Source organism: Solea solea, chromosome 2, assembly GCF_958295425.1.
Source record: "Solea solea chromosome 2, fSolSol10.1, whole genome shotgun sequence".
Classification (NCBI taxonomy): Eukaryota; Metazoa; Chordata; class Actinopteri; order Pleuronectiformes; family Soleidae; genus Solea; species Solea solea.
Genome location: NC_081135.1, coordinates 5,054,359 through 5,081,947, shown reverse-complemented (window position 1 = coordinate 5,081,947; position 27,589 = coordinate 5,054,359). Strand labels below are relative to the sequence as shown.

The 27,589-nt window shown below is 40.6% G+C and overlaps 2 protein-coding genes across 2 annotated transcripts; one reads left to right on the top strand and one right to left on the bottom strand.

Moving 5' to 3' along the window:
* Positions 1 to 3,894: 3,894 nt before the first annotated feature.
* On the bottom strand, positions 3,895 to 18,737 carry LOC131450481 (bile salt export pump-like). Its single transcript, XM_058622220.1, has 29 exons — positions 18,543 to 18,737; positions 18,333 to 18,421; positions 18,205 to 18,223; positions 18,067 to 18,096; positions 17,926 to 17,977; positions 17,566 to 17,837; positions 16,911 to 16,998; positions 16,315 to 16,448; positions 16,055 to 16,226; positions 15,840 to 15,964; positions 15,138 to 15,312; positions 14,849 to 14,962; positions 14,633 to 14,743; positions 14,414 to 14,539; positions 12,107 to 12,310; positions 11,850 to 12,020; positions 11,186 to 11,387; positions 11,027 to 11,096; positions 10,548 to 10,668; positions 10,214 to 10,387; positions 9,577 to 9,681; positions 9,337 to 9,498; positions 8,530 to 8,733; positions 7,646 to 7,887; positions 7,342 to 7,498; positions 6,959 to 7,156; positions 5,860 to 6,066; positions 4,666 to 4,812; positions 3,895 to 4,260 (listed from the first exon to the last, which is right to left on the bottom strand). Exons 2-29 carry the CDS (start codon positions 18,409 to 18,411, stop codon positions 4,060 to 4,062), a joined length of 4,062 nt encoding a protein of 1,353 aa, XP_058478203.1. The 5' UTR covers positions 18,412 to 18,421; positions 18,543 to 18,737; the 3' UTR covers positions 3,895 to 4,059.
* A 3,332-nt stretch (positions 18,738 to 22,069) lies between these two features.
* dhrs9 (dehydrogenase/reductase (SDR family) member 9) lies at positions 22,070 to 26,219 on the top strand. The gene is made up of 5 exons (XM_058622223.1): positions 22,070 to 22,163; positions 22,945 to 23,259; positions 24,490 to 24,748; positions 24,849 to 25,012; positions 25,881 to 26,219. The coding sequence occupies exons 2-5, from the start codon at positions 22,947 to 22,949 to the stop codon at positions 26,099 to 26,101; spliced, it is 957 nt and encodes a 318-aa protein (XP_058478206.1). The 5' UTR covers positions 22,070 to 22,163; positions 22,945 to 22,946; the 3' UTR covers positions 26,102 to 26,219.
* The last annotated feature ends 1,370 nt before the right edge of the window (positions 26,220 to 27,589 follow it).

Here is a 27,589-nt window from a genome sequence, read left to right as displayed (position 1 = left end):
GGCCATCCGCTCAGTGGCTCAAATGGCTTCTTGACTGTCAGCGCTTTAAATCCTTTAGAGACCCTGATGTCCACTATAGCTGTAGGTGAGGCTAGGGCATAAAGACAGTAAAACTAATAATCCCTATGGGAAATTAACGGGAGATGTAATTATGAGAGGTGCCCACAATAACCCATATGAATGCACTGATAAACTGATGAGTCTTATGTGTGTTAAATGTGATCCCTACTAACCAATATTCTTATTCTTATTCAATTCATTATCAGCATTAAGAGAGAAATGACACTGTTAGTCAACTCAAGAGAAAATCTGTGTTACTATTAATGGCCTGGTAAAGTTTATGATGAAACTTAAGTTTGTGAAATTTTACATCTCAACACAGAGGAGTTGATTCATTGCTCCCATCACTAATAGATGAACATGTGACTTTGGGGTTAAAAGTACTTAGTTTGGATCAATCTGGCCCTTCCAACCTGATTTGAACAGATTATCTGGCCAAATTATCCTGTAGTGTGAGGGATTAATAGACGCGCATCAGATTCTTTTAAACATGTTTGATATTTACGAGTGAACAGCGATTGGGGGTGTGAGCAGAACCCCATAATAACCAATGAGTGTGATGTTGTGTACTTTTGTTCAGAACCGTAACTTCAAGCCAAGTTGATTCCATCTTCTCAGCCATTTTGCTTTTCTCATCAAAAAAACATCACGAAAATACAACAGCTATTAAGTGGCGATGCCGACAGTCCGCCTCATGTCTGTTTATGTTCTGAAGTCACATTAAATCACGCATGTTTCTGTGAGATCTCAGATTCCTGGAATCGTTTGATTAAGATTAAGTTTAAGACTGGATCGTCTAGTCTGTGCTTGTTCTGGATTAAAACATGGAAAATTGGTTTGTTGTGTCCGTGGTCTCCCACATGTTTTAAATACAGTCAGATCGGAGAATCCTTTAGTGTGGGTGAAGTGACCAAACCACATGACGCTCTAGCAAGCAAAAAAACACCGATTTATTTCATAAATATCTCATACTTCCTTATTATTAGGAAGTATGAGATCAAATGTTTTAGATTAAGATCCATAATGTTGTGATATCATTAAAGAAACCAATGATTCACAGTGTGATTGCCTGTGTAGGGAATGTATACACCATCTATTAAAGTTATTTCAAAGACGCAAGAGTTTATGGCTGTCAACACCCGGCAGAAATGCATCACACATCCTCCAACGCCTGTTGCCATCAATCAGAATTGCGTTGACATGTAATGGTACAAAGTCAAACAGTGTCCTCTCGCTGAATGAGTTGGCAGGAGAAGCCGCGAGATTAGATTGCATCTGAGGAATGCTAATATACCGGGAGTCTGGGTCTGGAGATGTCGTGATTAAAGACTCAATTTCCCCGAGGTCACTGTGGTGTGATCGTACATTACTACTAACTGATGTAGTGTCTCTGACATCTGCACTCTGACAGAACGCCTGTCACAGGAGGCAGCATCAGTTACCTAGTTAGTTAACAAGGAATATAGAATCAAGCTTGTGCATCGGATTAAGTATGCATATGAGTATGCATATGACGCCAGCATTCAACCAGTCATGAAATTTTAAGTAGCTGTGTTGTGTTTTTTTAAACTGCTTCTTGAGTATTTTTAGTGCGTATGTTTAAAAGTAGAGAGGGATTCTGACAGCGGCTTTTGTAAAATGCAGTCCTATGACTGAATATATATATATGTTGTTAATATGACTACGCCATAATAAGGCGTTTTATTGTTTTTTTGCAAGTTTTTTGCAAGTTCCATCATGTTAAATGAATGAGTGATTTATGTTATAGTTCAATGTAGGACCACTTTTATGTGTACGACCATCGTTTTAGATCTTTGGAACTATATTGATGATTTTATTCATTATTTTCTGATCCGTGGTCTTTCTACTGACCACTCAAGCCCAAATGATTTGATTATTTAAAACATAAACAAATGAATCCATAATGAAAAGAGCTATTAGTTCACTTCTACTTCAACTACTTCTACTTCTAAAATAAGAAAACATTGTTCGTTTAATCCACATCATGTACACATGTATCAACACCTGCAGAAAGCCTACCTCATGCTCTATTTCTGTGCCAAAGTGACACTAAGCTAACTAAAATCCTGGCAAGAAACAGGATATTGTATACAGTAGATCTATGTGTTATATTCCTGTAACCACACTGCAGAATTACAAACAATGTAAAGTGGTTTTCAGAATCACAGTCATCAGCCACAACATTATAACCACTTACCTGCTGATCAGTGGATTAAAAGCTATGCATTTGTGTATTTGAATACACACATATACAGTAATTATGTGTGTATGTCTGAGATTTATGTGTGTGTGTGTTTGTGTTTCTGTGTGTGTGTGTGTGTGTGCATGTTGATGGCATCCTTGTGGTATATGAAGCTGTTAACAACACATTTGTGCCATTTCAAGCTATTTTTTAAGACATAATTCTAGTCTGTAGAAGTGTGTAACAAACATTCTTCTCCTATGAAAAAAGAAATAAACAACCCGCAAAGTGACTTGGCTAAAATGCTGTTTCTGAATTTAATTTGAATTTTTACAGTGTGTACATAGTGAAACATGTAATATATAGGATTGTTCGATTGTATGAGATTTTACATTTGCATCTATCCATACTGAGTATCTTATTTACTCATCCCAAGGAAAACTTCATAGCGTTACCTAATGTCCCAAGTTTAAATTATATTAAAAAGAGTCTTTTAAATTAGCTTTTTCTTTTGCTACCATGCATAGTCTTGCTGCAGAAGTCAATATAGTAATAATGATAATAATACTTGTTGTTTCCTAAAATTTACTTAACTTACTTTACAAATCTTTATTCGTCTTTATAACGTCTGTTACAGAGCAGGAAATAAAAATGCAGGCTATCATTAATTTAATAATAGGCTTTTATATTGATGTTTACACAAAACACATAGTTATTAAATTAAAATTGAAATAAAGAAAGATGAAAGCCATTTCATCAGCCACTGATTAGTGATAGTAAGTAGAATAGAAAGATTTGTTTGCATTGACTTAAGTTTCAAACACTGGAACACTGACTCACATCTGCAGTTAGTCTCTCACTTGCGTGACACAATTCCTGTGTGTCACAAAAATGACCCACTTGTGTGATGTTGTGGACTGGGCTTTGTTATACCACTCTGTAGCAGGATAACTGTGGATACATTGGGTGTGGAGGTACATTTGTCAGTAAAAACGGCAAGATCCAAAAATAATCAATCAGTTAGAACATCCTCAAAGTCATGTGTGTGACTCCCCAAACCCCTCTCTTCATCACAGAAATAATAAATACTGTTAGTGTGAAAAAGGTCCAGTGCAGGGGTGGGCAACTATTTTCCTCAACCACCAATGGGCTGGATGAATTCTGCTCAACATTAATATTATCTCTTTATAAAAAAGCAGTAAATTGTAGTGTTTTGGTGTAAATTGGGCAGCATACAAACACACAATAACAGACAGAATCGAGGAAAATGCAGATTTTATGCAATTATAACTAACTAACTAACTAACTAACTAAATAACTATTGAAAATATCAAATTAATACACTATATAATTAATACTATTGTGGTGTAGTGTAGTTAATATGTTGTGTCTCTTAGGAGAGATTATTGGCATAAATTGAATAAAACACACTTACTGTAAGTGTGTTTGTATAAATGTATACTATGTACATTAGAATAAGGCCTTGCATTACGGAGGCAGCCACCTCGTTCCACCGTGTTTCTACATCAGCCTGACAAAGAAGGAGAAAAATGGCAGAAAGAGTGGAGCAGTGGAGAGTGTTAACATCCTTTCTGGTTTGCGAAGGCCACCATAGTTCGTGATGTGCTGAGCGGGGAAGTCCTCCACTTCTGTTACAATCTGCAGGCTCACCATGAGATGGCGCACATTCTTACACACTGGACCTTTAAAGCAAACGTGTGGCTTCTGTTGAAACAGTGCTCCTCGCATTAGTCTCCATTGCCTTGCTCCTCATTAGATCGTGTTTCCCTGAGCAGTTAGCTGATTGGCGCTCCCGTGGTCACCAGCTTATGATAGGCTCCGTTCAGTGCCATGAGCTGGTCGTGCGCTCCTTTCTCTACTAATAGGCCCCTGGACATGACCGCGATGGTGTTGGAGTTCTGAATGGTAGACAGGCGGTGGGCGATGACGATGCATGTCCGACCCTCTCTGGCTTTGTCTAGAGCTTCTTGCACGATCTGAAATGGACATAAAAGGGAGCAGTGATCACAGGCAAGCAAACAGGCTGCAGCCATCAAGTGTTCTCCCACACAATTATAGCAATTTCACAATCATACGCTGATTACTATCATTACAATGTTCTAGTGGATCATTGTGCCTCAGATGTCTCTTCGCTCCACAGCAGGTTCAACCATTTGAGTAGGAGCTGCTACTGCATAGGCCCACAGACCCCATTCATCTTTAAGAGGCTCTACTGGAAGATTGGCATGAACTGTGAGCTGCTGGTGATAATAACAGAGATGATGAAAGATAATGACGCTAATGATAATAATAATTAGCTCGCTACTCCCTTTGCTCTCTCTCTGCCCCGAGAATATCAGTCATCCGCGCTGTGCTGTGATTTGCAGCGTATTGACGCACACCTTTTCACTTTCAGTGTCCAGCGCAGACGTGGCCTCATCCAGGAGCAGGATCTTGGGGTCACGGATGATCGCCCTGGCGATGGCGATGCGCTGCTTCTGACCACGAGACAACTGTGAACCCTGAGCGCCAACGTTGGTGTCATATTTCTAAAAGGTGGAGAAAAAAAAAAAACCATATCAGTATAATGATCTAGCGTCAACAACCGATATCTAGGTCAAGAGTGCACTTGACTGGAGTTGAGTTGTTAAATAGTTGCCAGCATAACATAAAAACATAAAAAAGTTGAAAGTTTTATCGGTCACCATTTACTCTACTACATTTTTAGCTTGTATAACATATAACATATTTGTATTTCATGATGGATACAGTAGTAGATCTCCTCCTGTGCACTATAATCTATTTTTCATTCGTTTTCTCTTTGGACTTTGGTGCAGGGGGAGTAAGCAGTTCACTAGTTTCTGTTCTTCTTCAATACAACACGATGACCATTTTCTAAAATGATGGCCCCATTTAAAGTCTTGTGGATGATTACGCAGAGTACACTACAAACAACATGCTTAACTGGGGATTAGGTTAATTGGACACTCTAAATAGCCAGTAGCTGTGAATATGAGAGGGTTGTTTGTCTGTCCAGGGTGTATCCTGCCTGTTGCCCAGCTGGGATTGACTCCAGCCCACTGTGACCCTCATGTGGAGGATAAAGTGAGAGAAAATGATTGGATGGATGTAATAACGCCGTTTTCTCTCCACTGTGAGATAAATAAAGTTATCTTATCTTATCTTATGGCTCACTCATCTAAATATGGTTACTTTGCTGGCCAAAATACTCAATTCAAGGTTTTAAAACACAAGTTCAGTGGTGGATAATGTCATAGGGGGCTGTCACTTTGTTTTCAGAACACAAAAAGCATTTTCACAGTGACGATAGGGACCTTATGAGATATGTAGGAGGAATCCTAGAGATAAGATTCACTGAAGGTCTGCACACACTCCTCATTCCCACATTATTATCCAAAGTGTGTGTGCCAGCCACACTGCCACTGGCCTTGTTCTTATCAGCCGTTGTTTGCTTGCTGTCCCCCACTTGTTTGCCTTTACTCCCCCGTTTGTTTTCGACACGTTGTTGAGGTACACCTCACGTGTTCTGCCTCTTTTCCGCACCACAATCACCACAGGCGATGTTCTCACAGTACCTCGGGCAGCGCCATAACAAAGTCGTGGAGTTGAGCTTTCTTGGCGGCAGAGATGACGTCGTTCATGCCGATTTCTCGGGAGTTGTCTCCGTACTTGATGTTCTCCGCGATGCTGCAGTCAAACAAGATGGGCTCCTGGGACACGATGCCAATCTTGGAACGCAGGAAGGGCACATTGACACGGGTTGAGTCGTGGCCATCGATCAGCTGCAGGAAGATAATGATTTTCCCATTAGTAGAAAGCAATATAATAACAAAGATTTGAATTAGAATACGCTTAATGAGCTATCATACTACCCTATCTGCTGTAATTTCTCTTCTATATATACGCAGAGGTGATGCTGTCCTTTTCAAATCTGACAGAGAATCAGTATGACGCGTTTCCAAACCACTTCCAACTCAATTAAGGCCATCTGAATTTGGCAAGGGTCCCTTGCTGGCACAAATGCATGACACCATCCTGAGTAGTATCCCAATTTTTAAATAGATCACAAAGTCAGCGGAAATGTCAGCAGGGGAACTGCAATTCTTGTCTGCCTTGGTGTAAAATCCCAGATTGTCTGCTATATTCCATGGTGCGAGGGAGTGAGGGGTTAACAAGGTAAAGAAGGCAATTTCTTCTTTATCTTTATTCTTTAGACAGCATAAACGTAAGATTTTAAGCATCTTACAAGCAACAAGCTTTTGGCATATCATTTCATTCACTTTGGTTATTGTTGGGATTAAAGGTTCAATCATAAAGGTTAAATCAGACTAATACTTCCTCCTAAAAGCCAATGTTTTCAAATCCCACATTTCCAGTTAGCAACACAAATGTTCTGTTGCTATTCTCATTATTCAAGCTTTAGACACTTGTTTTTATTTATTCCTGATGACAACTGACTTTAATGCCTCTCAAAATAAAAGTTTAGACAAATAGATTCAAAAAAAATGATCATTAAATCTGTATCAGGGCTGTATTTCCTAAATTAATGAAAACCATAATTTGATCATTAACAACAGCTGTCAAATAACAGAAATACCTTAAGTATATGAAGCTCAAGAATGTACCATTTGTAGTATGAAACTGTATGAAAACGTTTAGAATATTCATCCTCACCACTCTGCCATGGTCAGGATCATAAAACCTCTCCAGCAGCTGCACGCTGGTGCTCTTCCCACAGCCACTGCTGCCCACAAAGGCCAACGTTTGACCAGGCTTCACCGACACATTCAGGCCGTTCAGGACCTGGATGTCTGGCCTGGTGGGGTAAGTGAACTTGCAGTCAATGAACTCAATGTTCCCTTGGAAGTTATCCTGGATGGAGGAGGAGGAGGAGGAGGAAGAGAAGGGAGGACAAAGAGAGCTCAGAGGTTGCTGTAGATTTGTGTTAGGGTGCCACCTTCTGTCCATAACAGGTAGGATTAGACTCTAACACTCTTACTTTACATATGAGCGTGATGCACATACAATAACATATAGATTAACATATGCCTTCATACCCATTTCTCTCCCCTGTCACTGTAGACGCTGATTTGAGGCACACGGTCCAGCAGCTGGAAGAAACGTGCAGCTGAAATCTTGGCCTTGGCATAGTCTGGGGTGTAGGAGGAGGCTCTTCCGAGGGCGGTGCCACTGGTGACGATTGCCGAGATCACTCTGCCACAAAGAAACCAGGGGGTTAGTCCGCATATCTAAGTTTTCGTCCACATTTTTGATCTGCCGATGGTAACTTTTCTTTCTTAACGGTCACATGACGACTGAATTTAGACCACTTTTATCAGTGTCTTACCCTTCCTCACTCACCTGAACACCAGGCTGAAATGAAGCCCCTCCTGTCGCACCAAGTAACCGCCAAACCTATAAGAGGCGGCATTGGTCAAGAAGACGACACACTGGGCGAAGCCGTAGCAGGCGCCATACACGTTTGCTTTCTTTAAGGCGGCTTCGAAGGGAGCGACGAGTTGGGTCTCGTACATGTCCACAAAATTCCTCTCCTTCCCCAGACCTGCGATGGTGCGGATGTTGTTCAAAGCCTCACCAGAAATCTGTAACGGAGGGAGCTGCTGTGAAATTCTGATACCAGATTAAAGGGTGTTTTTAATGTGTGAAGAAGGATAAGATATGGATAAACTATTTGCTCTGCTTATCTGCAACCTATTTAATGGCTGCCACAGTAAACCAATCTTTGCCATAGGGATCATTTTATGTTCCTCTAATACAATTAATGTGGATGGGTGGGGTTTATCACACTAAGCTAATTAAAAGAGTTCACAGTTAAAGGACTTTTGAATACTTTATCTTCCTGGCTCACTCCTGACTGTATTGTCCTGAGGTTTATTATGTCATTCTTTCTATCACTGTGGCCCCAATAGGAACTCAACCTGACAGCTCTGTGTGCTAACTCACTAAATTGCAAGATTTAACTAAATTATATAATAACCCTAATAAAATGCTTTGGGATTTAGATCTAAGCTCCACTGTAGAGTGAAAGATAAAGGAGAGACCGGTGCAAAGATCTTTCTTATCTGCCGTTAAGAGAAGAGTAAGTGTCAAGGACATCACCTTCCACCTGAAGGTTTTGCAGGGTTACTGTGATAATAGCTTACACCATCACAATGATATGCCAGAAACAGGATTTCTATTGAAGTAGTGCGTTCATTAAAAAAAAAAATCAAACGATATCTGACCTGTCCAGCGGCTTCCATAGCCTGCTTGTCCTGCTTTGCAAAGCCGGTGAGCATACGCGCCTGGAAGCCTCCAGACAGAGCAATAAATGGCAGGAAGCAGAGGATGAGCATTGTGAGCTTCCAGCTGAAGAAGAAGGACATCAGAATGGCCACGCCGATGTTGGTTATAGAGTTGACGATCATGCCGATCTGCGAGCCCGTGGCCTTGGAGGGCAACAAATGGGAAAGGAGATTGTACAATGTGCAGATGGTTTTGCAGGAATGAACCACATTGAGTCTTTTGTGCAAGAACACAGCAGATGATGAGAAAATTCCAGGTGTCACAACCTCACACTCTGCTTCTGTGGCTCCCTGACTTTTGTAGAAAAACAGTTACCTGAAAATGACTATTAAAGGTCTATTGTGAAACTGTTAGGGAAGTGTATTGGTTTCTTAGCTTGAGCTACCAGACCAAGGAGGAAGTGGCAGTCAGAGTGGGAGAGTTGGAGAATGGAGAGAGTTACAGAAATCCGTCGTGTGAAGTTGTGAATGCGTTTGATCGAAGGAGTCCACCATTTTTTTACAATTTGTAGTCTCACCGTCTGTTTTTTACAAATGGACTCAAAAAATGAATGACTATTTTTAGTTGATTGTAGAAAGTGAGTCTGCATATAATGAAATAATAATAAAATCCTTTCAAAAACCAATGCCAAAAAAAGAAACTAAACCAATTTTTGAAGTCCCTCTGAAATCATACTATAAAAACAGAGGCCTATATATATGCATATAATCTTATTATACTTTTTTCATACAGAGGCTGTAACTCACCCCTTGAACCTGTGAGGCATCAGTAGCCAGACGTGTGGTCAGTGCTCCGGGGCTGTTCCTGTGATCATCAAACCAGCCGATCTCTTGGCCCAGCATGGCATGGAAGCCGAGCCGCCGCAGCCTGCGGGTCAGCAGCTCGCCGGACTTGGAGAAGGCGTAACCCTAGAGACAAGACACACCCTTGATGGAGGGAAATGGGATTCATTCCACAACTTTGAACACGACCTGCTGCTACTCTACCTGCAGCATCTGGGTGAAGAAAGAGACCACACCGACCATGACGAAGAACAAGCAGATGCTGTCAATCTCCTTCCTCTGAGCCACAGGGTCGGTTACTGAGAACGTCTACACAAACACACACAAAGCTTGAAGCTCATGTATCAACAGGAACATTGTTCCATACTGAAACTCCAACTAATTCCATTGGTCTCATTCAAATATCATTCTAAATCACATTTCTTTTGCAAATCTCTGAACACAGTGCATCATTCAGGACACTTTTTTAAACTAAAAACACCTCTATGTCAGTAAGTAATAATAAATAATAGAACTAGAAATAATAAAAAAGACTACAATTCAAAAGATTCAAAAAGAGGCTCTAAGTGACTTACACTTAACATGTTTTTGTATCTGTGCAGTTATTTTTTATAAAGTTTATCACTGCATTTATTCAAATTGCACGTATTTTGCTACATGAACTAGGTAGCATGCATTGTATAATGCAATAACTGTACAGTTTTAAAAAAGATAAAACATAAGAAATGTAGTTTCTGGAAACTGTAGCATGTTCCATAAATACCGACACTAAATTAATCGTCAGTTTCTACAAATGGTATCTTAATCTTTAGAAGAAGAAAAAAAACAACTAGAACTTTACGGCAAGGATTTGACTGAAGAGTAGAGAGTAGACAGGGTTGACTCCTCCATTTATTGCAGCACCGATGGATCCAAAAAGCATATAGGGCCACTCAGGTAAGTTGTACTTCAGGATCCTGGAAACCGGAGCAGGTTCTATAAATTCCTCCTCCTCCTCCTCCTCCTCTGGGACATTCTGAGATTTTTAGAAACACGTGAGCTGGCATGTATGGCAAAAAAAATATTAACCTTGTATATTCTCTGAGAACTGATGTGTGAACACAAGCAGCTTTCACTCCATGCTTCAACCACCCACACAGAAAATTGCATGCAAATGCGTACACATACTCACATACCTTGGATTTATCTGCCTGTGAGACAGAGTAGGCTCTGGGGCCAAGCTCTCCAACGATGGGAACTGAAGACTCTGGGATCAGGTTGGACAGCTGGGACCTGGAGCGCTGGCGGATTGAGGATCTGAAAAAACACAGTGCGATATTGTCACGACTGCTGCTGTGGCTGCTGATGATGTTGGTGTTCATGTCTTTTTTGGCACGAGGTGTAATAGCGCATTTGCTGCTGCATATTTTGTAAGTGGCTGTGGATGATAGAGTAGACTAAATGCTCTGAGTGTCAAAATAAATGGAAGTAGGCAATTGAGAAAATGAAAGCACTGGTTCCTACAATGACACAAGTCAATTTCAGCCACAGAATGACTACTGTAATGATCCCATTTAGATGCTCAGTCACAAGCAGGTAAATTAATATTATGCACAAGTAAGCAAATGAGCAAGTAATGAAGGTCGGGAGGTGGTGGAATGTGTTTGTGTTCTACCTCAAACTAGCACGGTAGCTTCCTGCTCTGGATATATTCAGCCTCGCTGGCTCTTCTTCTTTTTCAGACACTAATGAAAAAGAGACAGTTTCAGTGCGTGATGATGTCTGCATATTGTTTTTTTCTTGTGGAGACATTGTCCCCCTCAGTTGGACCCACTTTGTCGAGCCTTCTCGTTCAGGGCCTTGTCTCCTTGACTCTGCAGGGTAACGAGCGTAAAGTAGACTCCCTTCCTCTCCAGCAGCTCATTGTGCTTGCCCTTCTCCACCGCGCGTCCATGCTCAAACCCAACGATCACGTCAGCGTTCTTTATGGTGGAGAGTCGGTGAGCGATGGAGATGGTGGTGCGACCCAGGCGAACCTATGGCAAACTCAGATTTAGAGCAGTGTAGTATTTACGCTGACAATTTACCCTGATCTACCCGCTTTATAAGACTTTGACTAAAAAGGGACTTAAACATCTGCATTCCAAGAAAAAGGAGAGTAGCGATCACCACACCACACCATCACTGGTTGAGCGAATTGTCTTTCAACTGAAAAGGTGTGGGTTTGATTCCCGGCTCTGCTCGTCTACCGATGTGTCCTCGAGCAAGACACTTAACCCCATGTTGCTCCTGACGGCTGTGTTGTTAGAATGTGTGAGTGAATGTGTGTGAAGTGGTGAATCGCAAAACGTGTACGGCAGCTTTGAGTGGTCATCATGACTAGAAAGTACTATATAAATGCACACCATTTACCATTAGTACCATTAATTAAGACTGACCGACTAACTGACCAACCGATTATTCTTATTAAATTAGACCGGATTAGATCTCACACTTACTTTATCCAGAGCCTCTTGAACTATAGCCTCACTCTCATTGTCAAGGGCAGAGGTCGCCATGTCCAGCAGCAGGATGCGAGGATTCCTGACCAGTGCTCGAGCGATGGCAATGCGCTGCTTCTGACCTCCACTCATTTGACCTCCACCCTCACCCACCAAGGTGTCAAATTTCTTTTTAAATAAAAAAAAATGACAGGGGACAATAATCAGTCTTATTGTTTTTGCTCATGTTTGTTGTACACCGCTGAATCCTCCACCTGTGGCAGGTCCATGATGAAGTTGTAGGAGTTGGCCTCCTTGGCAGCGGTGATGATGTCCTCCATAGAGACGCCTGGTCGACCGTAGCGTATGTTTTCAGCGATGGTGGTGGCAAACAGCACAGGCTCCTGCTCCACAATGCCGATCAGTGAGCGCAGCCATTGGATGTTCAGTCCTCTGATGTCGTGGCCATCCAGAGTCACCTAAGATGGAGGGCACAGTGAGCAACTGATTTTACTGAAATTGATTGTTGATGCTTTTTGAAGGTCCAGTTTGTAAGAATACATCAGTGACGTCAAACAGTGAGACTGCAGAGTGCAACAATGCTTTATGTAGTTGTGGAGCGTGTCTCCTTTTCTTTTTCTATTGCAAAATGCACATCTGTGCATGTAAATGACCTTTAATATGCCACAGTGTATTTTCATAATGTTTCGTTTCCATAGTTATTTATTTTATAAGTAATCTCCTTGAAAGTTTGACTTGTTTTCTTTATTTTACCGTCATTTCCTGTTTTTAGGTTGGTGCTTTTATTTTGATACAGCGTAACCGGAAATTAAAAAAAAGACGAATCTGCAGATCTGCAGCGTTTGCACGGCACAAACGAGTCAATTAAAAGTTCAAAAACGCTAAGAAAATGTCTACTAATAATTTCGTTTAGCACCTGGCTGATAAGGGCACAAGGTTTTTCATAATTTTGTTTTAATGTTGTGCTTAATGCTTAATAGTAATGTGATGTCCTTTTATAGTTTTGCATTGTTTTATACCAGTGTATTTTAAGCTAGCAATAACGTTGTTTTGGTGCGATGTAGGATATGTCTGTCGGTCTGAAAGGGACAATTATTTCAGTTTCTTGATTTGTTATGAACATTATAAAGTTGGTAATAATATTTTTGTTTATTCCATAGCTCTTACGGTGTGTTCAAGGTGTGTTCAGAGTGTGTTTTATTGGAGCAACGTTTACGTTAATAAACCTATGAACCATCAGTTAAAGGCGACATAGAATGCTTGTATCACACATATATGTTAGTTATGGAGGTCTACTTACATATATTAACTTGTTTTCATGATTAAAAACCTCCTAATCGCTGCAAACGAGCCGATCAAAATATCTCCTCGCTGACGCTCTCGTCAGCCGCGCTGTTTCAGACCAAACAGTTGCTGTGATTGGCCAGCCATCGAGAGCTTTCCTACTGTCCTGTGATTGGCCAGGTACCTGGAAGTGACGTAATAGATAGGCCAGCGCTCAGATACACAGCTCCCCCTCTGGCACGGTGGATGCTCTGCATCTCAGCAGCTACAACGATACTAGTTCTTCTTCTTCTTCTGCGGTTGAATGTACGCAACCGGATGTGCCCGGACTAGTGCCCGCACCGGGAGGCGCTACGGTGGTGAGGATTTCTGATGACGACATCAAATTAAGGAAGTGTCGATCCGCTTCGCAGAGCCCAGGAAAACAATACAACACTATTTTCTCAGCAGTGGCTGAACTGTTTGTTCTGAAACTTTAGGGTTTCATAAACGAGGTAATGACGCAGATACACACAAAAACGCAGCGTTAATTGGAGCTTCCGGTCTATGTGACCTTTAAGGAGTTCGACCATCATTCAGCCGGGGACGCTACAGTGCAAGCTGCCATAAATGGCAGTGCAAGACGGCAGTCATCGTAAAGCAAGGCTACTACCAAAGAGAGGAATAAGCCACATAGAAGTCGTCTTGCAAAGAACTCCACTAGATAGGAACAGTGGACTGATATGGGTGATATGGGTGGATCCAAGGGCAGAAGGAGTGCAGGGGAGGGGGGAGGGTAAGTGCTAGGACAGAAAATACTCTTGGAAGAGCTGGGTTTTCAAGAGCTTCTTGAAGATTTTAACACTATGAAAAAGCATGTGTAGACAAACACATGTATGTGTAGCTAATTCAATTCCTGCCATTGCCTCTTAAATGTTACACTCTTGACCTTTAATGACTTTTCAGTACTGTTTTTTTTCTTTTTCTTTTCCAACAATGCATCAAATTAGATAGTTAGTCGTGTGCTAAATGAGCCCTTTTCCTACTCAAGAACCTGAAAGGAATAAGAAAGGAAAGTGCGGACAGACCTCTAATTACAGTGAAAGTGGAGAAAATGTGACCGTTAGTGAATAATTTAACAGATTATCATGCACTTCCAAAATCCTGAGGGGATGTTATTTTTGTAGCCGCTAGAATAAACCTTAAGAGGAAGGAAGTAGCTGTTACAGTGTGTCATGGGAGTTGTCGGAAGATCAAATCACAGTGTATTATACGAGGAACATGAAGATAAAACTTACCATGCCCTCTTTTGGGTCATAGAAGCGCTGGATGAGCTGAACAGCTGTACTCTTCCCAGCTCCACTTGGACCAACAAAGGCTGTGGTTTCTCCTGTTTTTACTGCAACACTGAGCTGGTCCAGTGTCTGAGTACAAGAGACATTGCAGCAGGTACATTGAATATTTCTTAAACTTTTTTTAGGAGTATAATTCAACATCAGTTGTGTATAAGCCAGTACCATGACTTCGGGTCTGGACGGGTAGTAGAAGGTCACATTGTGAAACTCGATGTCCCCTTTGACTCTGTCAAGCTTATATCCAGCCTCGGATAAACAGTCGATCTCCGGCTCCTGTGTTTTTTTTGTTTTTTTTAAATAAAACAGTGTGAATATACAGTTTATTATCAGGATCATTTCAAGATCGTTCTTGTGAGAATCTTGCAATGTGCTTCTCACTCTGTCAATAGTCTCAAAGATGATGGTGGCGGCGCCACGGCCTGAAGCAAATGCCTCCAGACAAGGGGAGGCCTGTCCCAAATTCATTGCCGCAATCAAAACACCAAAGAACACCTGAAATGAGGAGGTCATTTAATTGTGGCTGCAAAAAATCCTTTTTTTCAGTCTGTGTCTGTGTTGGCTGGTAAGAATAAAAAGTGGTTTTAAAGCTGCAGTGTGTAACTTTCGCAGTGTGTAACATTGAATACAGTATACACCAGGTCATTTTTCATTATGGTGGGTGTGATACCTGCAGTAGTGTTCCTGGTGTGTACTCGGCAGCATCCACCACCAGACTAGAGCCATACCAGAAGGCCAGTCCATAGCATAAAAAGATGATAAGCCACATATATCCAGTAAAGAAGCCCATAATCAGACCCTTCCTGATGCCCCAGCGCTGCGCTGAGATCAGGTTCCTGTCATACCTGTTAAACCAAAACAAGGCAGTTTGCATTACTGTGTGTATATATATATATATATATATATATATATATATATATATATATATATATATATATATATATATATATAGCTGTAATTTAGTTGTTTTGCATAATGTATAGCTTTGTTTGTAACTACTATGACAATAAAGTATCTTGTCTTGTGTACATTGCAAAACAGCCTTTGAGCAACGCACAGCATGGTTGAGACAACAGAATATGAATAACACACAATGAAAAAGAGAATATTGCACCTGCCCTAAATATTACTGTCGTAAATCAGCTGAAACTATACTTATTGAGAACATTTAAAAACCTTATAAAGTGAGATTAGAAGCTCATTTTTACAGAGACTTCCATTCAAACAGCCTCCTGTTTTCAGCCAGCAGAGTTACTCCTTGGTTGCTAACTGCTTCTTCCATCCTACCTCCTGGGCTTCACTTTTCAAACCAGAAGACCGACCATGAAAAGGTTCAAAGTAGGGCCCCCATGTCCCCTGTTGCATCTTTTACCTTTGCACCTCTTTGTTCTCCCCACCGAAAGCAGCCACGGTCCTGATGGAGGAGAGGACCTCGTCAGCCACAGCTCCAGCTTTAGCGTAGGCCTGCAGCTCCATCCCTGTCAGCTTAGCCACAAACTGGGATCAGAGAAAAAAAAACAGAGGGATGCAATAAGTGGAGAAGAAATCCGGAGCCAGGTGAAGGTAAAAAAAAATATCAAATCTTACCAGAGCCATAAAACCAGCTCCAATACCAATGAGAGGACTTGCTGCAACAATGACAAGAGTCAACTTCCAACCTTTGACAAAGCCAATGCAGAAGCCACACACGAAGGTGGTGAAGCGCTGCAAAAAAATGGCAACTTGATCCGCGATGGCATCGTTGATCTTGTTGATATCACTATAACGCAGATACGTCCACTGTTAGATGGCTCACACCAACACTCCACACGTGGCATTATGAGGCAGGGGTCAGTCGCTCCACTCACTCTGACATGCGAGTGTTGAGTTCACCCACAGACGTGCAGTCAAACCAGCCGATCTCCATCCTCATCACTTTACTGAAGTACATTCTCCTGATGAGCTGGATCTGCTTGGCAGCGGCTGTCACCCACAGTGAGATCTGTTCATTGTACAAGAGATTTTTATACACAGATCTGCATGGGATCAAGTGATGTACACCTGAGCCTGTGGACTGTGAGTTCACAGCTTTGTCGTGACTGAGAACGCACAGTTACTGCGATGAGGTCATAGCGATGTTGATAGGGTTTGGGCATAGACTGATTTGTAAGAGGTGGACGCAGTCATCTGGTTCTGCTGAGGATGCCAACATAGAAATAAAAGTATAACAAATAGCTACCGGGGCAACTCTGCTAGTTGCAAAAAGAACTGAGTCTATGGGAAAATGAGTTTCTAAATAAGACAGTAACTATCATTTCTAGTTGCAGGTGACAGCTGTGAACATCTGGTTTCAAAAAACTGACAGGTGGCTCAGACCTTTAGTTATTTTGCAACCAGGATCATTCATTATCATTCACATGCGAAGGTTTGAGTGATGTGTTTGTGTTTGTCCTGAAAGACTAACCTGAAAGTATCCAAGCACGAACACAGCTGCTCCAATTCCAACATAATAGTAGGCAAACTGGGTCATTTCATACTCGATGTCTAGAAGCCTGAAAGTCAACACACGTAGAGGGAATTAAGTGACATAACACACACACAGAGAAACCTGAACAAATAAACCTGAACAAATAAAAAACTGTTATTCCAGTGCATTGTGTAACAAAGAATGTTAGTACAAATACATAATTTGTCAGATGTTTTTCAATTTACTTTCTGTAGTCACTACAGTGTAGTGAAAGGTGTACATCGATATAGGTAAATATCACTTTTCACATTTACATTTCTGTTCTTTACGTTATTGTATTATATTATTCTGTGAAGTGAAGTAAAGTTCCCTGGTGTAGGATCAAGGGAGTCTAATCTAGTCTTTGGGTTTTTGTAGCTTTAGAATAAGCTTTGTTATATATACTTTTGACAAAGGCCTTGTTACAACCTGACAACCAGCTAACAGTGCAAATGAAGAAGAATGACGTGAAGGCCTCTGTAGTTCTCAGAGAATGAGAGGAGTGAGCGGAGGAGTCATGTGTTTGTTACAATCTGCAGTGTCACCATTAGATTACTGGTACACACTGTAGCTGAAAACAAATCCCATGTCATGCATTTCACAACTCCCTTACCCACACGGCCTGGGCTCCCATGTCGAATTGCTCATGAGGCTCCAGTCTGAATGGTTCAGCACCACTGCAGTTAGGTTCTTCCACTGGATTGTGTTGTTCACACACTCCTTCCTGTCATCGCTCAGCTCGTTCAGCTCGATGTCATACTCGATGAAGGTGTCGGTGAGCAGACCGAACACCAGCAGCATGAGGGGCTGGGCCGAGCCGTGCAGCACCGCACACACACTGCCCACCACCATCATCAGCACATCTTTGCATGAGGCAAAACGGAACTGGAGAGACAAAGATGTGTTACACACACTTGCATTAGAGTAGCGAGGCCGGGTGCCAAAACACCGTGGGGGAAAAAAGGTGTTTTACCAGCTGAAAGAAGCCGACCCTGATGGCCGGTTGTTCTGCTTTTTTCTGAGCTCTGTTTGGAATAGAATAAAACATTTTTTTTTTTTAAAGATGAGGTGAATGTTGTTAAATAGAGACCTTTGTTGCCTTCTTTTTACTCACTTTTCATCCTTATTAGATTGCGTTATTGTCCTGCGTGAAAGAGAACAGAAACCTTACTCAAACAAAGTGTTACAATATCCTCCAGCAAAGCTGTTTTTGTATTTAATCTGTTAATATTGACAAATGAATAATACTTACATGTATGAGTCATTTGGTTCTGCAAGAATGAAACGTGCAGACATTAAGTACTTCTGTAGATCTTGATCATTTTATCTTAATCAAATAATATATCCTGAATTACAGAATTTCAGATGATAGAGAATTACCGTCATGTGAAACCTCATAGCTGTGGTTTTCCTGTCCCAGTTTTTTAATGCTTTGCAGTTTGACTGATCCAGTTGGCATTTTGTCTCATCTATGAGGAGCAAAGACAAAGCACATTTCAGACTTCCAAAAGCAGAATTATTAAGGTTAATAATGGTTAATAATAATGTTTTAAAGTTTGTGAAAATGGAAAAACAAAAAAATGTACTTACACAGGAAAGCTGTTGTCTTTATCCTTGACTGAAACTGATCATGGATTCTGCAGAAAGCAGGGAAGTCAGATTAAATCAGCAGCAAGAGAGACACACAAGTCCTGTATCCTGGTGTTACGCTGCGAAGTGCAACAGGAGGTTGTAGTTGTTGGAGATCGTCACTCAGACGCAGTACAACACTGTGTGCTTTAGCAGGAATTTGCATGCTCTTATTGAACAGAATTGGGCTTGGCTGGAGCTCGAGGTCAGAGTGTTTTGTTTGAGGGTAAGTGTCCTGTCGGTTTATGCTGCCGCACAGGACAGTAACCTCAGCGGAGCAAACATTTCACCTACAGAGACCTCACACTGTTTCTGCTGAACGTGAGCAATGCATTTGCACGAGTGATGGCTTTGAGTATGATGTAATATACTGTATATGACCATGTATACTGTATATATATATATATATAGAGAGAGAGAGAGAGAGATAGATATTTTAGTTTTAATTATTTAGGTTTGCAGTTCTGATAATTCAGTGTGCTGAAAATATTTTTTAATTGTTTCACTTAGGGCAAATATTTATGCTATAGTTCTCCTAAAAATTAGACCCACACAACTAAACTGCATTCTCAATTATGTTTCATCAGGAACACGTTTTCTGAACCAAAATTATTTGAAATGTTTTCATGTCTACTGATGTAATACACACAAATGACAAACAGTGCATAAAGAACTTATTTGAAGCCTCCACCTAAATACACACTTTCACTGAACTTCACAGCAGGCAATATACCAAGACTACATTAATACTTAAAAGAAAATCCATAAAATTGCAGTTATGAGGTTATTTTTAGGGCATCTAGAGGAAAACGGTTCAGCTAGATGAGAAAACCTGGGAAGAGCTGAATAGGAATGGAAGTTTGCTTTATATAATAACCCCTAAACATTGATGTGATCAGTCATAAAAAATGGGCAGTTTCTTAAAAAGAGGATCAGATGGGCTGGAGGACTGCGGACAGGTTAAGGCACAGTGTGTAACATATGGTTAGGTTTAAGATCATTTTGAAACCTAGAGGTTTGTGCTCTGCCAGTGCAATGTTGACAGTTTGGAAAACTGAAATTCCCAGATATCACCTGAAACCAGGCTCCTATAGGATGATGCCAGCTGTCAAACATACTGTCGTCCACTCAGATGTGCCATACTTTGTCTATTTTCCTCTAAATGGGAGCTAAATGCACAAAATTGACTTTAATTTCTATTGAAAAAAAAAATGGCTGAGACCATTAGGTCCTCAGGGAAATGTTTACTGACCTTATACATTAAATTAAGTAAGAATAAGACGCTTACTTTCCCATACACTTCCATTTAAATGGAGTTCTTTTTGCAGCCAGCTGAGTCACCCCTGGGTGGATAACTTCTACATCCATCCTACTATCCCGGGCTTAACCTTTTAAAGCATAAGACTATATCCATTTTCTATGGTTGCATGTGAACTTCTAACTATCTGCAGATTGAATGTCAATCTTCTGTTTTTTTGTTTTTGCTTCTTTGTTCTCCTGGTTAAAGCAAGGCATTTGAAATGGAAGATGAGTTATAGAAAGTGCTCTGCACACAGATGTGCTGTGTGAAGGGGTGAATGGCAAAACTGTAGTGTAGAGCCGTCGTGAGTGGTCATCAAACTAGACAAGTGCTACATAGAAACCATTTCCCATAATCCCCAAGTGTCATTTATACATTCGCACACTCCGCACCAGCAGTGTGATCAGTACTTAAAACACAGTGTAGATGTTGTGACATTTCAAAAGCACTGCACTCAAGGTCATTGCCCTCTTCCTGCTCCACTCCCTGGTCTCATCTTGAAGTGTCATTTCGCCTTCCAAATACACACAGATACACTTATTTAAATATGTGTTGATTCATCCTTTTAGAACTTCACCGCAAATGAAAATGCTTGCTGATCTTTTGTTTGAAGATCAGGTGCAAATTGGAAACAAGTGTTGATATTGGGTGCAAGAGTGTTATTTTAATCCTTAATCCAACACCTCTGTGTTGCCTACTACCTTTAATTCATATTGTTTTGACGGATTGGGCATGTGATAAAAAGTTGTTTTTTAACGGTTTACTTGCTGATGGAAATGAACTGTGGGTCATTGACTGCTGCGTTCAATGGCAGTCAGGAAACAACAGAGAGGAGTGTCCTGGACATACTATTTCGAAGATTCTCGTCCCCCACTGTCATCATGTTATGATGATTAATGGAGATGTATGGAGAAAATGAAAGGTCAATTCTGCTCAGTGTATACTTCAATTGTCTGAATCATTTACATGCGTTGTGGTTTGCAGTTGCAACATGGCTATTGGAAAATATGACTCTTCAGGAAGGGCTTCAAATCGTCTGCAAATGACAATGTTGACAATTAGCACATACTGTTTCTGGTGGGTCTGATATTAAGTGCGTACACACCTAGAGCATTGTTTTTAATGCCTTTAAAAAAGAATTTCAGTCTCTTTTCAGACTCATATATCAAAATAAATGAACAGAACATGAACTATTTCTCAAATAAAGCAGCAAACGGAGAGTCGCTGTGATGTTTTTATCTATTCAACAGAACAGGAAGAGGTTATCAGTATGACACAGAGGCCCAGTCCAAAAGTCCACCCTCGCTGTAGGTACATTCCTGATAAGTCTGTGTAGCATTTCTGCCGTCCAGCTTCTCGACTTCAAACTTGAGTTCAACAACTTCAAACTTGACTTCAACACATTTGCCACAAGGAAATAACCGACAGTGCATTGTGTTACTTTTATGAGTACCCTAATTTGAATTTAAAGAGAGAAGATGTTCAGGGACACATTAAGATCGTCATATTGTTTGTTTGTTATTGTTAATTAACTACTGTGTATATAGATAATTCTATACAGTATATGCATATGATAGAGGATTACAGAAGACATCAAATTATGCTTTCAGATCAGTAGCTCCCAATCCTTTTTTCCTTGAAGCCTCTTTTTGATATTTTGATTGAGTCTTTGGTTCTTAGACAAAATTAGACAAACAAAAAAATTACATGAATTGTGTATTTCATAATCTGTCAGTACCACCTTATGTATATTGTACATATTTATATTCTAGCACTTATCTGCTTCTCATGAACTGGCTTATTTATTATTGTGTATAACACAACTTGTACTTCAGATTGGACCTAAAACCTAATTTAATTGTACAAGTTCTGTATGTTTCAATGATAATAATACACGTCCAAATGTGGAAAATGGATTTAAACCCCTGTCTGTATGTTTTTAATATAGTTTTCACATATAATAAATGTAGACTTCAGTTATCATACTTCGCCACAAAATAAAAATCACTTTCTAAATCAAGATATGAAATCTTGCAGTGTCATATGAGGAGTCTCCTTTTAAACACCATGTTTGCATGCACTCGTTATTATTATGTGTACATAGGATGTGTATACGATCATAATATCTTCGCAGTTTTTTGGCACATGGCGGCTTCCATAGTTAAGTATTCTTCTGAGAAGTTCACAGCGCGCGATAGTGGGTGTAGACTCCGACTCCGACTGTGGGTTAAAGTTGTAACTGTTTTGAGACACAGCCAGAGCTCGACTTCACAGCGCTGCGGGTAGGTGCTCTGCTTTTCTGCACTTTTGTTCGATTAAAACATACATTGCGCGTGTTATGTTCGCGTGTAAATCTCGTATGCTCGCATCAGTAAAGTTTTAAGTAAGAAAAAAAAAAAAAAAAAAAAAGGAAAGGAAAAAAAAGGAAATCCCTAACCCAAAGGTAAACAGGAAACTCAACTATAATAACGACTTAAGTTGGCAGCGGTGTTCTCTTTCAGAATCACACACTCGCTTTCAAACGTATATAATCTCTCTCACAATGATGCTATTTCTTAGGTTTGATGAAGCTATTTCATTGCACAACAAGAATCCGCACAAAATCCATTGAGCGATTGAGCGATTGATAAAATGGCTGCACCAAGTTGCCAATAAAACTGGGGTATGATGTCCAACTAGTACATGCATACATCCATAATCTACCGTTAAAACCTCCACAGGAGGGTCGCGGGGTGTGCTGTGCCAATCTCGGCTGACATAGGGCGATAGGCGGGGTACACCCTGGACAGTCCATCGCAGGGCTACACACATACATTTTCTGTAATAGTTATAGTTTGGTCTTTTTAGAGTAAGCGGTGAAAAGAGACAAAGAAAAAGCATACAATGATCATGAAGTACAAGTAAAAGATTTTGAGTTCAAAAACAGCATGTTGAGTTCATGTCAATATTTATAAATTCTGCCTTTGCACAATACTGTATTGCCACATCTGTCTTTACTTTTTGCCCAGTTGTGCTCCAAAGTAGTGATGTTTCTCCCACCCTGAGCCTCTTTTGTCCCTGCAGTCATGTACCTGTTCTTCCTGGGTCTCGTGGTGCTCTTCTACCTGTACCGCTGGGTTAGGGAGTTGGCACGGGTCCCTGACAAAGGCAGCAAGTATGTGTACATCACAGGCTGCGACTCGGGCTTTGGCAACCTCCTGGCTCGGCACCTGGACAAGAAGGGCTTCAGAGTGATCGCTGGGTGCTTCACTGAGAAGGGAGAAGAGGATCTGAAGAAGTCATGCTCCAGCAGCTTGATTGCAACACACTTGGATGTCCGGTCAAAGGAGAGCATTGAGAAAGTAGCAGCGATGATCAAGGATAGAGTGGGGCAGCGGGGTGAGTGTTGATGAGGCCTGCTCTCCCATCTATGGTCATCACCAAGTCCCAGTTACTATGTAGCCTATATTAACCCGTTTGTTCTCGCTCAAATGTAACAATGAGGTTTAATGTTGGTTCTCGGTGTTCTATTTTATCATAACATTGCAGCTTGATAACAAGAATCTGAAGAAACACACCCTGTAAAAGGTGCTATCTCCTGAAGTTGTCGCGGTAACATATTTGGAATGTTCTTTTCTCACTTGAAAACATAAAATGAGTTAAAACAACAGTAAACCATTGGCCCGGATAAAAATAAATGGTTACCTTTCAGATACTATTATACTAGAACGTGGTTTGAGACAGGGATGCCCGATTTCGCTATTTAAGCTCTATATAGAGCCCCTAGCTCAGTGGATAGGACAGACTCAGAGTATTAAAGGCATCTGCATTAATGGAGACAACCACAAGGTGGCGCTATATGCTGACGACGTCTTGGTTTATTTAAGTCAGTCAGTCAGTCATCATCTACAGCTTTATCCTCCATCGGGCGAGATTGCAGGGCCACACACACACACAGAGACAAACAGCTATTCACTCTCACACTCACGGTCAATTTAGAGTGTCCAATTTACCTAATCGCCACATTGCATGTTTTTTGGACTGTGGGAGGAAGCCGGAGAACCCGGAGAGAACCCACGCACACACGGGGAGAACATGCAAACTCCATGCAGAAAGGCCCTTGTTCCAACCGGGGATCGAACCCGCATCTTCTCGCTGCAAGGCGAGAGTGCTAACCACTACACCACCGTGTATTTCCAACACTGTGCATTAATGTAGTAACTTAAGGTCTGGTCTTACATTACTGCCATTTAACATGTTAAAAATGAACACAATATTGAGATTTTCTTGCCATACAATCAGATTCCAGGTGCAACCAACACTAAACACAGACTTTTATACATGCAGTTCCAGTCATTCTAGTTGTTTATTATCTGTACTGCATACTTAAAATATAGTGATTACCTTAATTTTAATTACTTCTCTAATATGGTCAAAATCTACTATCATATTTTAATCAATAGTTAATTTATTATCATAAATATTATAATATTTGATGAAATGCCTTAATATGAGTAACTGCCACAGATCACAATGTTATGGTATTCAATATCTAAGATGATGAGATTGTATATTGTATATACTACCTGTGCACTCTCATATTTGTTTATTTCATTGACTTAATGTCAGGTCTGTGGGCTGTGGTGAACAATGCCGGCGTGTCCGTTCCCAGTGGCCAATGTGATTGGCTGAACATTGACGAGTACAAGATGATGCTGGACGTAAACCTGAATGGGGTGATCGCTGTGACCCTGAGTGTCATTCCGCTTATAAAGAAGGCGAGAGGAAGGGTGGTCAATGTGGCCAGCGTGTTTGGAAGGATCAGCGCTACGGGCGGCCCATATTGCATCTCCAAGTACGGTGTGGAGGCTTTCAATGACTCCCTGAGGTAAAACATCATTTCCCATAGCTTAATGTCCGTCAGTATGTTTATGAGACGATTTCATCGCACGACACATGCTCATTAAAGGATGTAATGTCTTATTCAGGTTGTGTTTGTCGCCGTTCGGTGTCAAAGTCCTTTGCATTGAGCCTGGCTTCTTCAAAACAAACGTGACTGATGTTGGTATCTTGAAGAAAAATACCATAACGCTGTGGGACAAACTTCCACAGGACATCAAAGACGACTATGGACAGGACTATTTGAAGTCCAGTAAGTTTACATTATCTTTTCATTCGTAAAACAGCCACTATACAACTGTTAAAATACACCTATAGTTAACTGTAGTTGTATAGCTATATATATATAACTATAACTACATATATAGTTTTAGTTACACACACAACCATTTAGTTAATTTTCATTGATTGATTGATTTGATTTGATTTGAAAGGGACCATGTGCAATTAAAAACATAAATGTCACCATTTGATGCATTACACACAAATAGCCACTGGCAAATTAGTGGGTGCATTGTTGTGAGAGTTTTAGGTGTTTTTTTATGTTAGCTTTAAACCCACCAAGCAGGTCACAGTTTTTTATTTTATCTGGAATGGTGTTCCATCGTGTGACAGCTTTAACAGAAAAGGCTGCGTCAGCAGCGAATAATTATTAAATATCCATTAACATAGTCAAATAAAGAGAGAGGAGAGATAGTTAGCTAACTATTTGCCTGAAGTTTCCCATCTTGCTTCTCTGTCGGGGAGAAAATCACCCACACCGACATGTTCAGTATTTCCGAGGCTTAGCTGCGAGTTCCTCTGCACTAAAGCTTCAGAGGATTAGTAAACACTGGAGCCAAAGTCGAACATCCCATCAAGGACATATTTTAACATTATTACCAGACAAAAGCTAAAGTTTCGCTCATTGTTGAGCAATCAAAGAACATTTTTTCATCAAACAAAATGAATTGATTCACATCTAAACTACAAGTGTAGATGACATTTTAAGTTGTAGTTTTCTATGCTGTAGATGTATCTAGCATAAACAGAGGGGGCACAATGATTGCAGTATTGTGAGATTTGGATATTGTTACATCCCAAATGATTTTTTATTTATAATGCTTTGTTTTCTGTCGTAGCCATGGCTATAATAGAGGACAAAGTAGCAAAGATTTCGGATGCAGATCTGATGAAGGTGGTCGGATGCATGGAGCACGCTGTGTCCGCTGTCCGTCCCCGCACCCGCTACTCCCCAGGCTGGGATGCCAAGTTCTTCTGGCTGCCGCTGTCCTACATGCCATCATGTGTCACTGACTGGGTCCTCTCAAGTCAAGCGCCTACGCTCGCTGTTCAAAAGTAGTTGATGACGATTTGTTTGTGTTTTTCATTATAACCTCCAGCATTATTCCATATTCAGCAACGATTGCTTGTAAAGGAATTGCACATTTACCTCTGTGATATAAACAATGTAACCCAAAGTGTTGCTTGGCTCGTCCGTTTGTGATCTGCTATCTGCTGGAATGAACCGATATGTTGGAGGCTACCTTATCTACAGGCAGGTGGAGATTTGTTCAGTTTGAAGTTCTTGGCCTTGATGATAAACAGATGTGTGTGTAGTCAGGGGAAGGAAGCGTCAATTACAAAGTGCATCTGTTGCGCAACACTTGCTTTGTGTAACTCCTTCACTGCATGCCCACCTTGAAATAGCTTAATGATTGATATTGACTGTAAATAATATATTCCCACAGTGTAAACAGTCCAACTAAATTTGAGTATTGAATTTATTTTTTATCTAATATTCAGTGGGATTAACAACTTTAAACAGTCATGAAACTTGGTAATATATCTCCTTTGCCACTAACCCTAACCCTATGCTCAAATTATTTTCAAAATTTTAAAGGGGTACCATCATTTTTATCCAGGCCAGTTTTATTAGTTTATTTTTTTTTTTTAAATAATTCTTGAACAAAATATTCTTTTTATGATATTATGGTTGAACCATTGTGAAAAAGCCCCCCCTCTAGTGGTGACTCGTCGCATGTGCGCCAGCTGTCCTCTTTTCCACCTGCACTTACATACCAACTTGAGTGCTATAACTGAGTGCTTGATTGCCAGTACAAGACTCCCCTGTTCTTAGTTTGTAATTCTATCATACTCTGTGGCATATTATAGAGCCAGTTTTGATAATCTATTCACCTGTTCAACTGTTTAATCGTGTGTCTTGATTGATGAGCCATTGTCAGCCATGAGAGGATTACTGTGTGGATTGCTCATCATCCAGCAGATGGTATTGCATATACAGTATATGTGTATATATACACACACACATATATACTGTCCCCTCTCACTTAATATTTTTTCTGGACCTGCAATATGGTATTTAACCTTCAGAAAAATTACATCATAACTAATATTGACATAACAATAAAACACAAAGTCTATTTCCTGTCCATAAGTCACTTCAGTGGCTAATGTCTTTGTTTTTTCTTTAATATTCTGATGATCTCTCATATGGTAATGCTCAAACTACTAAGTTGTATCACATCAATGTGATTAAGTCGCTGATGTGTACCGATTTAGCAAAGTTGAAGAGTATCCACGGGAAAATGTTCACACTAATTCATTCACTGCTAAACTCTGCTATTCTTCTGTTTGTCATGATACTGTCTCCATTTCTCAGTGTCCATCTTGAGGTCATAAGAGTGGTGTGGTTTAAGTAACGCATGCTGTGCCGTTGATGTGTTCATGACGCTGAGCTCACCTGTTGGTTTGTGTTTTGCTGCACCGAAACAGCTCCATCATCTCTGGGATAATCATAATGAGCGTTTGCAGAATTCCCAAAAGTTGA

What these genes read in the sequence shown, in the direction of transcription:
- LOC131450481 (XM_058622220.1), bottom strand. Translation starts at nt 18,411, where the DNA reads ATGCCAACTGGATCAGTCAAACTGCAAAGCATTAAAAAACTGGGACAG. An exon ending in TGGGAGCCCAGGCCGTGTGG is followed by an intron (nt 16,999 to 17,565) that starts GTAAGGGAGTTG and finishes GTTGACTTTCAG; the next exon opens with GCTTCTAGACATCGAGTATG. An exon ending in TCTTCACCCAGATGCTGCAG is followed by an intron (nt 9,499 to 9,576) that starts GTAGAGTAGCAG and finishes TCTTGTCTCTAG; the next exon opens with GGTTACGCCTTCTCCAAGTC.
- dhrs9 (XM_058622223.1), top strand. Translation starts at nt 22,947, where the DNA reads ATGTACCTGTTCTTCCTGGGTCTCGTGGTGCTCTTCTACCTGTACCGC. An exon ending in GGATAGAGTGGGGCAGCGGG is followed by an intron (nt 23,260 to 24,489) that starts GTGAGTGTTGAT and finishes ACTTAATGTCAG; the next exon opens with GTCTGTGGGCTGTGGTGAAC. An exon ending in ACAGGACTATTTGAAGTCCA is followed by an intron (nt 25,013 to 25,880) that starts GTAAGTTTACAT and finishes TTTCTGTCGTAG; the next exon opens with CCATGGCTATAATAGAGGAC.